The 17,731-nt window shown below is 36.6% G+C and overlaps 1 protein-coding gene across 1 annotated transcript; it reads right to left on the bottom strand.

Moving 5' to 3' along the window:
* Positions 1-5,485: 5,485 nt before the first annotated feature.
* LOC137727505 (putative indole-3-pyruvate monooxygenase YUCCA10) lies at positions 5,486-7,288 on the bottom strand. The gene is made up of 4 exons (XM_068466356.2): positions 6,680-7,288; positions 6,225-6,458; positions 5,878-6,000; positions 5,486-5,671 (listed from the first exon to the last, which is right to left on the bottom strand). The coding sequence occupies exons 1-4, from the start codon at positions 7,286-7,288 to the stop codon at positions 5,486-5,488; spliced, it is 1,152 nt and encodes a 383-aa protein (XP_068322457.2).
* Between the last annotated feature and the right edge of the window lie 10,443 nt (positions 7,289-17,731).

Raw genomic sequence — 17,731 nt, 5'->3', positions numbered from 1 at the left:
AATAAAAATTAATTTTATTATTTAAATATTTTTAATTCATGTGACAAATATGTAATTAATTTAATATGACCCAATTATGTGCCAAGTTAAATTACTCAAAACATCCATGGCATGGTCCAGTTCTGTAACTATATATATATATTTACTTTTTGTGAACTGGAGTGGAGCACATCCCAAACGAACTACATCGCCACATGTATACAATTATGACTCCTATAATAACCCCTAACACCAAAATGATTTTGGTGACAACATAATTTTTTTTTTTTTTTTTTTTTTTTTATTTGTCTAAGGCATCTCAATGTGTACGCATTGCCTTATAACAACGAAAATGCCGAGGCTGGGGCTAAATATTTCCTCTATCTCATGCTTTCCGTTGGTCATCAACCAACCACATCCTTCTTCTTCACTACTCGTACAGGATGATAAGAACCACTTGCTTTTCTAAAAGGATCTCTTTTTTTTTAATTTATGCGGTGTGGATTGGTTTCAAATGTTCAAAACAAAACCAAACCATTTCATCTTGCGATTCAGTTTCAAACTGAAACTGTTTAAAATTACAAAAAATTAACCGTTCAGTGTTGTCTAGTTGGGTTTATGTTTCAACAGAGAGACTGGATACCGAGTTTAATTTGAAGTTTTAATTTATGTTGTGTGGTTCGGTTCGTAAGTTTCTTTATAAATGTATTGGTACATAAGTTTTTGTACGAATTATATCGATACATAAGTTTTGATACAAATGTCTCGGTAACATAACTATAGTACATATATAGATACATACTATGCGTATACATATATAGAGAAATTCACGCACAAAAAGAATAGATTATAATATATAACATTCCTTATTATGAAAATAATTATCAGTGATGAATAACATTTTTACTGTTTATGGAAATCAATTTATAACCTAGACAGAAAAAGCTCATATAATTATTTGAACCTAATTAATATTCGGATATCACAATTAAATGCCAAGGTTTTTAGGGGTAGTTTGGTATTATTGTGCTTTTAAAAATAAAAAAAAACTGTTTTTGCTGTTCTGTGAGAATAAATAGGTGTAAAATAAAGTTGTTAAGTATTTGGTAAATTATTTTTTGTAAAAGTACTTTTAATAAAAAAAACAGTGTTTGAGTATTTAGTAAACTTTTATATAAATTACTTTGAATATGTTAAATGACTAAAAATGATATAATATTTAATGTGATATAATAATTATAAAAGAAAATAACGTAGGGACACTACTACAAAATTATCTATAACTGGCGGTCCAAAAACCAACAAAAAACGTATATTATTGTCATATTTTAAGCAAAATCCGACAGAAAATGGATGCAGTGGCGGATATAATAAGTGACAGAATTGCTAGCCTCAGGAAATTAATTTTCCGACAGAAAATACTCTAAAACCGACAGAAATTGTGTCGAATATAACCGACAAAAAATATATAAAACCGACAGAAATTATGTCGGGAATATATTAATAATAAGTAATAGCATTCTCTGTCGGATAAAACCGACATAAGATAGATTAATAATTAAAAAAATATAAAAAGGACATGGGAGCATTCTCCCTTCTCCTTCTCGTTAAGCATTCTTCTTCCCTTCTGCTCGAAATGACCAGAATCTGCAGTTAATGAACAAACCAGATTGGGCAACATGCTTGAACAATGGAATTTGAAGCTTGAATTCAAAAGATCCAAAACCCAACTCCACCAACCTTCTTCCCAACACGAACACAACAATCCATCCCATAAAACAGAAGAGAAAACCCACATCTTCCATAAATAGAAGAACGAAGAAAAGCATGGAGATCCCAAATCACACACAGCATTCAAACATCAAACACTAACACAATCAACGGAAACGACCACCATAACTAGAAGAACGACAAAAACAATGAAGAAAAAAGAGAGGCTCACTCATCTTTCTCTTCGGTGCTCTGTAACGGGCTTCGATTGGACTCTGAGGAGCAAAAGGGAGCAGAAAGAACAGATAAAACAACAGCACAGAGAATCAGAGAAAGCAAAAATCCAAAAACATGTAACGGGGAAGAAGAAACGTGTGTGTACGATGTTTGTATGTGACCATATTACAAATTTTCTGCAGGATTGAAGCTCATGTTAGAGTGAAACATACAAAAGTGGGGGAGGATCTGGTGTAAGTGAGAACAAGATTAGCAAGCCCTTCACCTCTGAAAGCCCAATCAGCAGCGTCTTTCTTCTCCAAAACGACCTTCATATCTCGCCGTTGGGCGGGTTTTAGCTGCTCTTTGTCACCACACATTCCAAAAATCCCATCTTTCCCATTTCTTCAAATACCCAAAACCAAAATTTTGAAGAAAAAAAATCAAAAATTTGCATGTACCTGATCGATGAGATAAGATTTGGGTTTTTGCCCTCTTCGTCTTGGGGCGTTTCGTGGCTGTTTTCTTGGTAGTTTTGTGAAGGATCATCTTCCATGGCCTCGTGGGTGCGCTTCTATGCCGGCATTACTATGGTTTTTCTCTTATTTGTAAATTAAAAGGAGAAGGGAGAATGCTCAACAAAAAATATAAAAAGGAGGAGGAAATGAGGAGAGGAGGAAATGAGGAAGGAAGGGGGAAGGGAAAAGGCACCGGCTCCAGAGATGGAGGACTTTTATTTTGGAAAAATTTCATTACTGTCGGTTAAAACCGACAGAAACATTTTTTAAAATAAAAATCGACATAAATTTTTTATTACTGTTGATTATAACCAACAGAAAAAATAGCGGCAAAATTTCCTCCCAAAAATTTAAATTCCCACCCAACTTTTGAAATCCCCCCCCCCCCAAAAAAAATTTTGTTACAATTTTAAAAAATAAAATAATAATTGTTTGGTTTAATAAATAAATAATATGTATTTAAATAGAATACGTTTTAAAAATTAAATAAATAATTGTTTGGTTTAATAGATAATAACTCATGTGAAATATGCGATAAAGAAACAAAAAGATAATTGTTCAATGAAAATGTCATCACACAAACTAAATATTGCCTAATCAATACTTGAAAAACATAAATAAAAATTTAGCACAGATTACTTTTCCCACTTCAAAATTTAGGCAAATTTAACAGAGATGCATTCTACGAAACTAGTTTCCATGATCTAACCGTCAAACTTGTTTGTAGATAATACAAGATCACATACGTAAAAAATCGCAAAAAAAAAAAAAAAAAAAAAAAAAAACATGCAGAGATTAGGTAACGGAAACAAAAGTTTTCAACGGTTGTAAACGAAAAATCACAATTTAACGATTATTTTAGCTCCGGTTTTGATGATTTTTTTACAGCTACACTCCTCGACCCTATAAGAATGCAATGAATGAATTCAATCTTCAATTTAAAATATTTACACTAGTGGATACCACAAAATCTTATTTTATACTTAATGGAAGTATAATATTAACTTTAAGTGTTTGTTTAATCTATCATTTTGACTCGATATGCATTCTACAAAACTTTTTTCAACGATCCAACCGTCAAACTTATTTGTACATACTCCGAGATTGCATATGTAAAAAATTGTAAAAAAACAAACATTCAGAGATTATGTAACGGAACAAAAAATTTTGACGGTTATAAACGAAAAATCACAATTTAACGGTTATTTTAGCTCCGATTTTGATGATTTTTTACAGCTACACTCCTCGACCCTATAAGAATGCATTGAATGAATTCGATCTTCAATTTAAAACATTTACACTAGTGGATACCACAAAATCCTATTTTATACTTGATGGGGAAGTATAACATTAACTCTAAGTGTTGGTTTAATCTACCATTTTGATGCGATACGCATTATACGAAATGTTTTTCAACAATCCAACCGTCAAACTTGTTTGTACACACTTCAAGATCGCATACGTAAAAAATCACAAAAAAACAAACATTTAGAGATTAGGCAACAAAACAAAAGTTTTCAATGGTTATAAATGAAAATTCACAATTTAACAGTTATTTTAGCTCCGATTTTGATGATTTTTTGTAGCTACACTCCTTGATCCTATAAGAATGCAATGAATGAATTCGATCTTCAATTTAAAATATTTACACTAGTGGATAAATCGTATTTTATACTTAATGGAAGTATAACATTAACTCTTAAGTGTTTGTTAAATCTATCAATTTGATAGGATATGCATTCTACGAAACTAGTTTCAACGATCCAGCCGTCAAATGTGTTTGTATATACTCTGAGATAACATGTGTAAAAAATCGCAAAAAAAAAGCATTCAGAGATTATTTTGGCGGCCGTCCAAAATTTTGCTTTGTTCGTGTCGGTTATATCCGACAGAGCCATGAGTGAAAAAAAAAATATTTAAAACATGTGTTTATTTATTTATTTTTAATCAATATAACATTTTAAAATAATAAAATCAAACATGATAGAGTACACCAGATGTTCATTTGTGTTTATGTGCCAGACAATGTGCTTTGTGACGCATTGAAAACAACTGTTTGAATTTCTTTGTATCTTGTTGCTTGCCTGTGAGGGAACATAATCCTTATTACAAAAATGATAGAGCTGCAGATTGTAGTCTGTTGTTATTATTCTCTCAAAAAATTTATGGCACGTGGGAATTGGATTCATTAGACTTTAGGGTCATGAGTGAAAAAAATATATTTAAAATATGTGTTTATTTATTTATTTATTTTTAATCAATATAACATTTTAAAATAATAAAATTTTCATTTCTGTCGGTTATAACCGCCAGAATACTAAAATAATAACCGTCAGAAACTAAAATAATAAAATAGTCAATTTCTGTCGGTTATAACTGCCACCATTAACTTAAAAACCGCCAGAATTTGTCAAAAATATTCAGAAAAAAGGATTCAAAAATAGTATCGGTTATAACCGACAAATTTTTTTTGATATCCGCCACTAAATATTCTCTAGAACTTTATGTAGGATATAACCGATAGAATTTTTCTAATATCCGCCACTAATTAAATGATGTGTCGAATATAATTTATCCGACATGATTTTTCTAATATCCGTCACCATCATCCGCCACCTAAAGCTAATATTGTAGTAGTGGGAGATTGTAATTTTGTAAAACATGTGGGGGGTATACTTATCATTTGAAAATTTCATTAAATGAGCATTGATTATTATACTTTGAAGAAAAAAAAAACATTTTTTTTAGAAGCATGATAGACTTTGCTTTTGCTTTTTTATGTTTTATCTTCTTTTGTTGACAGCAACTTTTATATAAAAAAAAATAATAAATAAATTTATTACTAAACACATTTAATGCTTCAGATTTTTTAATAAGTTGTTTTTTAAAGCCCCACAATCTCAAACCAACTCTTAACCTTATACACGATATTATTCTAGAAGTAATATTTTTTAAGGATTGGAATATAATTCTCTTGAGTTCACAAATATGCCCTAGAACAAAGCAAGCCACCATCGATCCAAACCAGCAAACAACAGTCCCCGAATTTATCTCATCATCAATCAGTTACTTTTCTTGTTCTGATTCAAAGCAAAACTTATGTCATCTGCTATATTTCGCGCATCAATTGAAATGCCAAATAATCCGCGCCTTGAGAATCCTGCACAGTAAAGTCCCTTCTCCGCCTTCCAGTGATTCGGGAAACTTTGCTTCGGCATACCATTGTCATTAAAGAGTTGGTCACCATCCTGCAACACATGTACATTAAAATTAAATAAATTTAGAATAGAAATACATGTGCGAGTTTGGAGTGCAGATAACGGCTCCAATAAATTGTTGTAAACCAAAAAATAAAAATAAAAATGTGGAACCTCTTATAGAGGCTTATGGCTCCAGTGATAGAGCGGGTGATTTCCTAATGGACGCATGGCAAGAGTTCATAATTAATTCATACCTTAAGCCAATTTAGCACAGTGCTTTTATAGCCAGTAGCAAAAACAATAGCATCATAATGGTTGCTGTAGCCATTCTCAAATTTGATCTGGTTTCTTAGTATTTCTGTTATTGATGGAACCACCTGGGGAAGATTTTCGTCATTAAGCAATCATGTGAATGATAAAAGGCACAATGCAATTATTGTTGTCTGACTGTTAATCTTAAAAATTATATAAATTCTTGCCTAGTTACATGGTGCAGGATTAAATGATCCCATAACGAAACACAATTAGAAGGAGAAGTTATATATGTGTTATAATTTGTATTACTATGTAGTATGAGGTTAAATTATTCAAGCATGCAAACCTTTATTTCTCCATCTATGATCTTGTTAATGCTCCCAACATCAATGATGGGGGCTTGACCCTCGTTTTCCTTAAGAAAGAATGGTCCAAGTTTTGGCCTTGTAAGTCCATACTTGGATAAATCTCCGAACTTCAACTTCCCTAAGATAACCACGATGTTGTCAAGGACTTTAATGGGAAGGTATTTTGCGAGAACCATTCCCAGGAACACAATTTCCTTGGTCAGAATATGTACCTGAAAATGTTACATATTGGTAATAAATAATGTACAAAAGAAAAGAACTGATTCTAAGGAAATTGTAACAAATAGTATTTGTTATACAATAATTTGGCCACATAAAACTAATACAATTGCTTACGCTGTCTCTAATAGATCGTGATCCCTATTATTGTATATGCACGGAACCACCTATATTATTGGAGAATGTGAAAATGAGAGACAGATATTTATATTACCGGGCTACGAACAACAATCGAAGTGTTGGCACCCCAATTTGTTAAATCGTAAGCAATTTCCATGCCTGAATTCCCAGAACCGACGACCAAAACATTTTTTCCATCGTATTTCTTGCCATTTTCGTACTCGCTGGAGTGCACGAACTCTCCTTTAAAGCTATTCAAGCCTTTGACTTGAGGAATGTAACCTTCACTATTTTCACCACTTGCAACCACAAGAAATTTAGCAAGGTACATTTCTTGTACATCCGAAAGTGTGTTATGGACTCTAACACACCATTTTTTTTCACCTACATAAGAAGCTGTTTCTACAACTCGGTCATACCGAGGCGTTATCTTGAAATGGGATACATAAGCTTCCAAGTACTGAACAAACTCATTCTTGGAGAGATATCTGGGATAATTTGGAGGAAATGACATATAGGGTAGTTCACAAAATTGCTTTGCCAAGTGAAGCTTCAAACGATCATATGACCTTTTCCTCCAAAGAGAAGCATATGAGTCTTCTCTTTCGATTACAACATTTGAGATGTTGAGGCGATTAAGACATGCAGACGTTGCTATGCCAGCTGGACCGGCACCTACAATGACCACATCCACCTCTTCCATTTTAGGCAATGAAAATGTCTGGTCTTAGCTAGGTTAAAGTGTTTTGACAGGGTTTGCGAAGGAAGAAGAGACTTTGAGATGGTCGATAATTTTTGTTACATAGCCTTATTATATACCACAACATTTGGCTGGCAAATTTTATCATGCAGTGGTATAGTTGGTATCATTGTCCGCAGGATTCGGACTTCCATATAAAATATAATACAACGTACACTATATAACATTTGTTCACTTTGGATTAATATAATTTAAGAAAAATATCTGAAACACTGTGAGTAAGATTTCGTAATTATAACTTGCAATGTCCACCATGCCAAATGCATATCCAGCCGCAGTACTGCTTGATTACATTGAAGGAGGTCCAATAAAGGAGGAAGATAAGATCCTTCTTAATTTATCAAGTTTATTCATCCATTGAAGAAAGGAGGAATCAAAGCTACCCTTGTACGTATCTGCTCAGAAAAAAAGGGGGGGGGGGGGGGGGAGTTGGATTCATCTTTAATGAAATTTCCACATTTTGTTTTGATAATAGATTTTCTTTTCTTTTTCTTTTGTAAAATCAATGGTTTACAAAGGGTTTGGTTTCATTTAACCTTTTATGGTTGTACATTTTGTTGAATGGTTGTAATTTTTGGTTAACAGATATGATGCTTACTCAAATTGTATGAGTAGAATTAAAAGACGTAATTAGTCAATATTTATTTTCTGAAAATTCTAAATAGAAGACATGTCTTTTGGGTCAACACTATTAAAAAGGGTTGTATATCTTCAACTAAAATGAAAGGACTCGATGAACGGGTGCTTTAATGTCTATAAATACCTATTGTGGCATAATGTTTCACACACAATTTCAGAAATTTGTTTCTACATTCCTTGCTCTCTTCTCTTTCCATCACATTCATAAAATTTCTTTCTAGTTATTTCTAAGGGAATATAATTCGGTTTTGCTAATCGAATATTCCATATTTTGATATATCCTGAAAGTGATTTGCCAAGAACCCTTTAGCAAACTCATTCGAGTGGGGGCAAATAACACTTTAAGGAAACGATTCAAGTCGTACCTCAAAGTCATCATTTGGATTATTCTCTATATTTCTACATTTACTCTAACAATCTTAAAGTGTTATTTTCGTCATGGAGAACAAGTCTGATAACATGGCTTTGAAGATTATCAATCAAGATGTCCACAAGCTAGACAAATTTGATGGATTCACTCGATGGAAGGACAAGATGCGTTTCATGCTTACTGTTCTAAATGTCATATATGTGTTGGACCCAAAATTGTAGCCTATTCATGAACCAAGTGACAAAGACATGGAAAAAATAGTGCCGATCAAAAGAAGTGTGAAGAAGATGAATTGGTACGTAGATGACACATCTTGGGCACATTATCTGATCGCTTATGTGACCTGTACGCACACATTCAATCTCCAAAGGAAATTTGGGAAGCACTTAAACACAAGTTCACAACGGAGAAAAGATGTACCGATAAATTTTTAATGTTCAAATATTATGAGTTCACCATGATTGATAACAAACTCATCCTAGACCAAGTTCATGAATTATTGGTCTTAGTCTCAAAGCTTCGTGGACTTAAAATAGTTATTCCAAATCCTATGATAGTTGGGGCTATTATGGCAAAATTACCCCAAACATGGAATAACTATAGAAAGAAACTTCTACACATGGTAGAAGATATTACTTTGGAGGATTTGCAAAAAAGGTATTCAAATTGAAGAGCAAACTTGAAATCGTGATAAGAATTTTGCAAATCAAGATTCCTCTAAAGTTCACGTTGTCGAAGGAAACAATTACAAAAAGAACTTCAAAGTCAAAATTGACAAAGGGAAGTGTAAGAAGATCAATTCCAACAAACAATCAAGAATGCACATGGTGTCTACTACCATTGTGCAAAGAAAGATCATTACATTTGTGATTGTAGACATAGGAAAGCCAGTGAGGAATATGCCAATAAGACCAATAATGCAAACATGGTGGAAAATTCTGGAATTGATAACGTTGTTGCAATGCTTTGATTGCTTGCTTGCATACACTTGGTTTGATTGCTTGCAATGATCATTATAATGATAAATATGAAACATGTATTCAAGCAAAAATGACTAAGAAACATTTTTCAACTGCTGAAAGGAAGACAAATTTATTAGACTTAATAAATTCTGACATATATGAATTCAATGGTGTTTGAACAAGAGCAGGAAAAAGATAATTTATCACATTTATAGATGATTGCTCTAAGTTCACTTATGTTTATTTATTGTCTAATAAAGATGAAGCTTTTGACTGTTTTAAGCACTATAAGGCTGAAGTTGAAAACCAAAAAGGAATGAAAATTAAATGCCTTCATAGTGACAAAGGTGGTGAATATTTTTCACATGAATTTGAAATTTTTTGTGAAGAGCATGGTGTTGTGTTATACATCAAAGAACTACACCCTATACACCACTACAAAATGGTTTGGTCGAAAAAAAAATAGGATACTTATTAAGATGATTCATTCTATGATGATTAATGTTAATACTCGTAAATATTTATGGGGTGAAGCATTGTTTACTGCATGCCGTATACACAATAGAATTACATATATGAAGACACATGTGTCACCATATGAAATTTGGAAAGGAAGAAAACCAAATTTGTCATATTTGAGAGTATGGGGTTGTGTAACTTTTTATAAGGCACTCGATCATATGAGATCAAAGTTGGGTCCAAAAGGAATTAAAAGCATATTTATAAGATATGTAGAAAATTAAAAGGCATATAGGTTGCTTAATTTAGACTCAAATACAATAGTTGAGTCTAGAGATGTCAAAGTTATAGAAAATAAATTCTATAATGACTACTCAATGCCTGAAAAATAGAATGATCAAATACCTTTCTCTAATCCGGCAATTAGTCCTTCTCAATGTGAGAAAAGAAAACAGTTTGAAACTGCTACTGAACTAAGGAAAAGCCAAAGAGTAAGAAAAGAAAAGACTCTAAGCCCTGGTTTTATTTCGTCTCAAGTTGAAAAATAATTGTCATGCATGCTGAGTAAAAATAATTGAATGTTGAGGATAATCCTAAAAGTCTAAGTCTTGAGTAAAAAAAAAAGAAGTCTGATGTATTTAAAAAATAATTGTCATGCCTGCTGACTTACGAAGAAGCTAAGTCCAAATATCAAAAACTATATTTGCTCATAGGTGCTGCACAGCAGCTGTACTTGATCAAAAGTTAAAAGCAACAGCCATGCTTGAATAATGGTACAGCTATATACTGAGAAGTAGACCCCCTGTCTCCCATCTTGGACGGATTTTGATTTGTCATGTTAAAAAGAGAATACACAGTACCGCGTCCGGGAAAGGACTGATCACTAGTTTTTGCATGAATTTGGATGCATGTGTTGAACAAAAATAAAAAAATAAAAAAAGAAAATAAAAGAAGGCACGTATTTCTTCCTACAAAAGGGGGAAAGTAACGTGGAGCGAGATTCCCTATTCTTCTCTGCAAGACGTGGAAAGTTACACAGTTAGTGGGGGAGGTTAAGAGAAAATGGCGAAAGATATGGCCTCTATCTTCCCCACGTAAAAGCTACAGAGACTTCCTATAGGCATCAGTCACAGTAAGAAGGGAAGAAGATAAAAAAAGAAGAAGGGAGACCCTGCAGAAATTGAGAGAAAAGATTGCAACGAAGGAGAGATACAGAAACGCTGCAGAAACTCTGGGGCACAAAGAGAGAGCAAACAGAGAAGAGGATACACGGCAAAGGAAAGCAACAAAGCATTTAAAGGTGCTAATCTATCCTTCTAAAAATTTCTTTCGTTTGGTTTCTCTCGGTTTCGCAGGAAATAAAGAAGCAATTTGCTTCTCCAACCTCTCCTATTCCCCAACGTCTTCTCAAGTTGCAGCCCAATAAACCGCAACAAAACTGTTGGAAATTCAAATCAAAACAGGATGTTGCTGCTAGCTATTGTTGAAAATCAATGTCAAAGTTAGGCATGGAAAGTTAGGCAATGTTAGGTATGGTTGAATAAAAATTATTAAGTGCAATTAATGTGTTTTGTGTGGTAATAAATAATCTTAGTTTAATCATTTGGTTTGCTATAAATACCCAAGTTCTCAAGCATTGTAAATCATCCCATTCCGAATCCCACTTCCAATTGTGAAGAAGCTTGTAAGCTTTCTTATTCCAACAGTTTGTAAACCTTTTTTCATATATCAAAGTCCAAGTGTTTTTGCCAAAGCTTGTTGCTTCTCTCCTTTCTCTATTTCTTTCTTTGTCCAATTTTATTTTAGAGTGCAAAGAGAAAGAGGTGTGATAGAGTTTGTAAACTTATCACCCACATATTTTGGTATTGAGTTAGTAAACTGTCAAATACCAACAATTGGTATCAGAGCCAGAATACCATTCTGGCAGGTGCAGCAGTTATGGCGTCCAACTTAGTGCAACTCCAAGTTCCCACATTGAAGAAAGAAAATTATGAAAGATGGTGCATCCAATTCAAAGCATTGTTTGGATCACAGGAGCTATGGGAAGTTGTCAGTAGTGGGTATGTTGTACCCACTGCCGAGCAAGAAGCCGTATATACTGCGGATCAAAGGAACACTCTCAAGGACTTACGAAAGAAGGACCAAAAGGCGCTGTATCTTCTATACCAGGGTTTGGAAGATTCAACGTTCGAGAAGGTTGCAGAAGCAACAACGAGCAAGCAAGTATGGGATACACTCAGTACAATCTACAAAGGAGTAGATCGAGTCAAGAAAGTGAGGTTACAATCACTTCGAGCAGATTTTGAAACTGCTCATATGAATGAAGGGAAGAGCATCTCCGACTATCACTCAAGGCTCATTGTGATAGTAAATCAGATGAGGAGAAATGGTGAGAGACTCGATGAAGTACGAGTTGTGGAGAAGATACTCCGGTCACTCACATCTAAGTTTGAGCATGTGGTGACTGCCATTGAGGAATCCAAGGATTTGGAGGTGATGAGCGCAGAAGAGCTACTAGGATCCCTCCTAGTTCACGAGCAACGCATTCAGAAGAATGCAAGCCCCACAACGCTAAAGCAAGCTTTGGAGTCAAAGTTGAATATTGACAAACCAAATAAAGGTCGTGGGCAGTGGAACTCACGTCGTGGGAGCTCATCCAACCGTAACCGAGGACGAGCCCGAGGAAGAGGTCGAGGCTATGCACAAAATCAAGGTCAGTCTCAGGAGTGGAGATCTACTCGAGGAAAGGCGCATATCCAGTGTCACAACTGTAAGCAATATGGACATTATGCCAATGAATGTTCACATAAAAATGGTAAGCATGTCAACATGGCAGAATCAAGTGGAAATACTGATGAAGAACTTACAGTCTTACTAGCACACCATGATTCCAGTAGCCAACAAGATGTTTGGTATTTGGACTCTGGTGCAAGCAATCACATGTGTGGAAAGAATGAGTTTTTTGCCGAACTCAAAAAAGGGGCCTATGGATCTGTAAGTCTTGGTGACTCCTCAAAGTTGCCAGTTGAAGGCAAAGGGAAGATCAAGATCATCCAGAAGGATGGAAGAGAAGAATACATCTCCGATACCTACTACATACCAGGTATGAAGAGCAACATTCTGAGCATTGGTCAACTGCTCCAGAAAGGGTACATTATACATATGGAGAACATGCTTCTCACTCTCAGGAATGCAAGGAGAAAGCTTATTGCACGTGTTCGAATGTCAAAGAACCGGATGTTTCCGTTGAATTTGAACACAAAGATTGGAAGCTGCAACATCGGTGTAATGGAAGATGAGTCATGGAAATGGCATCTTCGATTTGGCCATCTTAATTTCAATGGCCTAAAGTTGCTGTCAAGTGGAGGAATGGTTCGTGGTCTACCCCAGATTGAAGCCACACGCCAAGTATGTGAAGGTTGTGTGCTTGGCAAGCAAGCACGACTATCGTTCCCTGTTGGTGATACATGGAGAGCAAAGGCACCACTGCAGTTGGTGCACACAGATATATGTGGTCCATTGGATCCCATGTCTTATGGAGGTAATAGGTATTTTATTACCTTCATTGATGATTTCAGTAGAAAGACTTGGGTCTATTTTCTCAAGGAGAAGTCAGCTGCCCTAAAAATTTTCAAGGAGTTCAAGGCACTCATAGAGGCAGAAAGTAACCACAAGCTTGTGGCTGTGAGATCAGATAGAGGTGGAGAGTACACCTCCAATGCTTTCCAAGCATACTGCAAGGAGCAAGGAATTAGGCATCAACTTACTGCTGCCTATACCCCACAGCAAAATGGGATAGCCGAAAGAAAGAATCGAACCATCCTTGACATGACAAGGTCCATGCTTAAGGAGAAGAATTTGCCAAAAGAGTTATGGGCAGAAGCTGTAGCTTGTTCGATTTATTTGTTGAATCGATGTCCAACAAAGAGTGTCAAGAGGATGACACCACAAGAGGCTTGAAGTGGATACAAGCCGAATGTTACACACCTAAGAATTTTTGGGTGTGTTGCATATGCTCAAGTTCCAGAAGCCAAGAGGAGGAAACTTGATGATAGAGGTGAGAAGTGTGTGTTTGTGGGCTATAGTGAAGAGTCCAAGGCATACAAGCTCTACAACCCACTAACTGGCAAACTAGTGGTTAGTAGAGATGTCATCTTCAGTGAGGAAGAGACATGGACGTGGAACAACAAAGAAGTCAGTAAAGAGAAGATCGTCTCCACTGATTTTGAAGAACCAGAAGTTGTACCACCGATTGAGCAACAGCCTGTTCAAACAATCACAACAACTCCAGTGCACAGAATTGCAAGGAGTGGTCCTACATCTAGTGAGGAAAGCAGCTCCTCAACTCCAGTGAGGTTAAGGAGTCTCACAGAGATTTATGGACAAGAAGAAGAAGAAGAAACCAACTTTTTCTGCTTGTATGCAGACCACGAGCCTTTCTCATTCAATGAAGCTGTGGAAGAAGATTGTTGGAAGAAAGCCATGGAAGAAGAGATCCATGCCATCGAGAAGAATGACACTTGGGAGCTGACAAAGCTCCCACCAAATCAGAAGGCTATTGGTGTCAAGTGGGTTTACAAGATCAAACGCACTGCAGATGGGAGTGTGGATCGATACAAATCAAGGCTTGTAGCAAAGGGCTACAAACAGAAGTATGGAGTGGACTATGATGAAGTTTATGCTCCAGTTGCGAGACTTGACACGGTAAGATTGCTAATCTCTCTTGCCGCACATCATAAATGGAAAATTTATCAACTAGATGTCAAGTCAGCCTTCCTTAATGGAGTACTTGAGGAAGAAGTGTACGTGGAACAACCGGAAGGCTTCCAAGTACAAGGAGAAGAAGATAAGGTGTATCGTTTGAAGAAGGCTTTGTACGGCCTCAAGCAAGCACCACGAGCTTGGAACTCAAGGATCGACAACTACCTTCACCAAAATGGATTTCAGAAATGTCCATACGAGCATTCAGTTTACATGAAGAATGGTGAAAAAGGGGAGTTCTTAATTATTTGTCTCTATGTAGATGATTTATTGTTTACAGGAAACAATGAGGCAATGTTCCATGAGTTCAAGCAATCCATGTTCAGTGAATTCGAGATGACTGACAATGGATTAATGTCATACTTTCTTGGCATAGAAGTGAAGCAAGAAAGTGATGGTATCTACATCTCTCAACAAAGGTACATGAGAGACATATTGAAGAAGTTCAATATGGACAAGTGCAACACTGTCAATACCCCAGTCGCAACTGGATTGAAGCTGTCCAAAGGAGGAGAGGGTGAGTTTGTAAACTCAACAGTGTACAAAAGCCTCGTTGGAAGCCTAAGGTACCTTACAATCACAAGACCTGATATAGTTTATGGTGTTGGACTCGTGAGTCGATACATGGAAACACCAAGGGAGTCTCATTGGCTGGCCGCCAAGAGAATTTTGAGGTACATAAGAGGTACTCTAAACTATGGTCTATTTTATAATTTTGGTGAAGATGCAAAATTATTTGGTTATTCAGATAGTGATTGGGGAGGTGACCAAGATGAAAGGAAAAGCACAACTGGCTATGTGTTTTTTCTAGGATCAACAGCTTTCTCATGGACTTCAAAAAAGCAATCAATTGTTGCTTTGTCATCATATGAAGCCGAGTATGTTGCTGTAGCCTCAACCGTGTGTGAGGCAATTTGGTTAAGAAATCTGTTGAAGTCAGTGTGTCATCCACAAGTGGAATCGACTGTGATTCATGTAGATAACGTGTCTGCAATCAAACTTGCAAAGAATCCTGTTCAACATGGAAGGAGCAAGCACATTGATACCAGGTTCCATTTTCTAAGGGACCATGTGAAGCAAAAGACAATTGAACTTGTCTACTGTCACACCAAAGAACAAGTGGCAGACATCTTCACAAAGCCATTGCCAATTGAAACATTCCGGCTACTGCGTGAAATGCTAGGAATGAAGGCGTTTTGATTTGAGGAGGTGTGTTGGAAATTCAAATCAAAACAGGATGTTGCTGCTAGCTATTGTTGAAAATCAATGTCAAAGTTAGGCATGGAAAGTTAGGCAATGTTAGGTATGGTTGAATAAAAATTATTAGGTGCAATTAATGTGTTTTGTGTGGTAATAAATAATCTTAGTTTAATCATTTGGTTTGCTATAAATACCCAAGTTCTCAAGCATTGTAAATCATCCCATTCCGAATCCCACTTCCAATTGTGAAGAAGCTTGTAAGCTTTCTTATTCCAACAGTTTGTAAACCTTTTTTCATATATCAAAGTCCAAGTGTTTTTGCCAAAACTTGTTGCTTCTCTCCTTTCTCTATTTCTTTCTTTGTCCAATTTTATTTGAGAGTGCAAAGAGAAAGAGGTGTGATAGAGTTTGTAAACTTATCACCCACATATTTTGGTATTGAGTTAGTAAACTGTCAAATACCAACAAAAACCACATCTCTCTACCGCCGCAGCGATATACAATGGAGATTCTAGCAAAACACGCTGATTGGATTCAACCCAATTTCAAAAAAAGAAGAACCAGTCGCATGGGTGCCTAAAGAAGTTTAAAAGTATGACTTGCATGGCAGAACAACGCCAACCCACTGTGCATGGTGATGGCTCCGAAGCTTTCTCTCTTTTCACGGCAAACTGGAACCGGAGGACTGCCTTCTCGCTTGGACTTTGACAATAGCCCGATGCGACGCCGCCGGACACCACCATTTCAACAACACCAACGGCCACTGCAGCCACGCCGTCCTCCAGCCTAGCGTCACAGCATGCTCTATTCTCTCACCGACGGCGTAAAAAAAAGGTGGTCATAAACGAAGTCCTCCGCCGTGAGAACAACAACCGCCGACATCAAATGGAAGTCTAACGGAGTTAGTAGCCGCATCATGTCTCCAGATATGGTCTCCGGTTGGCTTCCAGAATGAGCCCATGCATTCTGTGACTTGAAGAAGATGGATTTGGTGATGCAGTGCCGCACAAAGTTAGAAGAGACCGAAAAGGTCGCGACAACGGAGGAGAGAACAACTTCCGCCTGACGACAGAGGAAACTACAACAAGTAATGATCTCACCGAGTCATTACTGACCCAGTACGGAAGCCATCGAAGACCCGGTCCCTATAGAAAGGATACCGGGAAGAAGATTGTCGAGTCGTCGTCCGCGTTGCCCAATAATGCAGGCCTTGTCCTGTAAAAAGCAACCAAGGAACAACCTCAACATTCTGTGCACCAAGTCGTAGAAGATAGTTCTCTACAAGCAATAAGGCAATGGTGCAGAAATGGTGTTTCCGTTGTTTCGTTACTCCCACAAATATGCATGACCCTGCAGCGGATGAAAACAAAAAGAAATTCGTCCCCGCTGTCCGTACTCGCACATGTAGCAGCCCCTCAACTGATGCCCTCAAAAATCAAATTGTCATGGTCTTTCCCGGTGATTACAGCAGCTTGGCGTGGAAGAACAAAAAGCGGTCCCTGCCTATTAAAGATGTAAGATCCTACATCGCTCATGAGAGTGATCTTTATATGTATATTCTCATCTTTACCTAGCACGAGGCTTTTTTGGGAGCTCATTGGTTTCGGGTTCCATCGGAATTCTGAAGTTAAGCAAGTAGTGCGCGAAAGCAATCCCATGATGGGTGACCCACTGGGAAGTTCTTGTGTGAGTTCCTAGAAACAAACTGTGAGGGCGTGGTCAGAGCCCAAAGCGGACAATATCGTGCTATGGTGGTGGAGCGGGCCCAGGATGTGGTGGAGCTCGGGCCGGGATGTGATAATTTGGAATCAGAGCCTAACCCTGGTCGTGGTGTGCCAACGAGGACGTCGTGTTGAGAATCAATGTCAACCCAAAACAATAAGTAATCCACAACCCAATCTAAAGCCCAAGTTCATATCTAGTTTGATGATGTAATTGCTTACAATTGCAAAGTTAGGTAAGGTTGTGTGGAAAACAACATAATTAGGTGCAATT

The sequence above is a fragment of the Pyrus communis genome, chromosome 10 (genome assembly GCF_041283825.1).
Source record: "Pyrus communis isolate YQ-2024b chromosome 10, ASM4128382v1, whole genome shotgun sequence".
NCBI classification, from domain to species: domain Eukaryota; kingdom Viridiplantae; phylum Streptophyta; class Magnoliopsida; order Rosales; family Rosaceae; genus Pyrus; species Pyrus communis.
The sequence above is the reverse complement of the archived record's forward strand: the minus strand, read 5'-3'. Positions and strand labels throughout refer to the sequence as shown.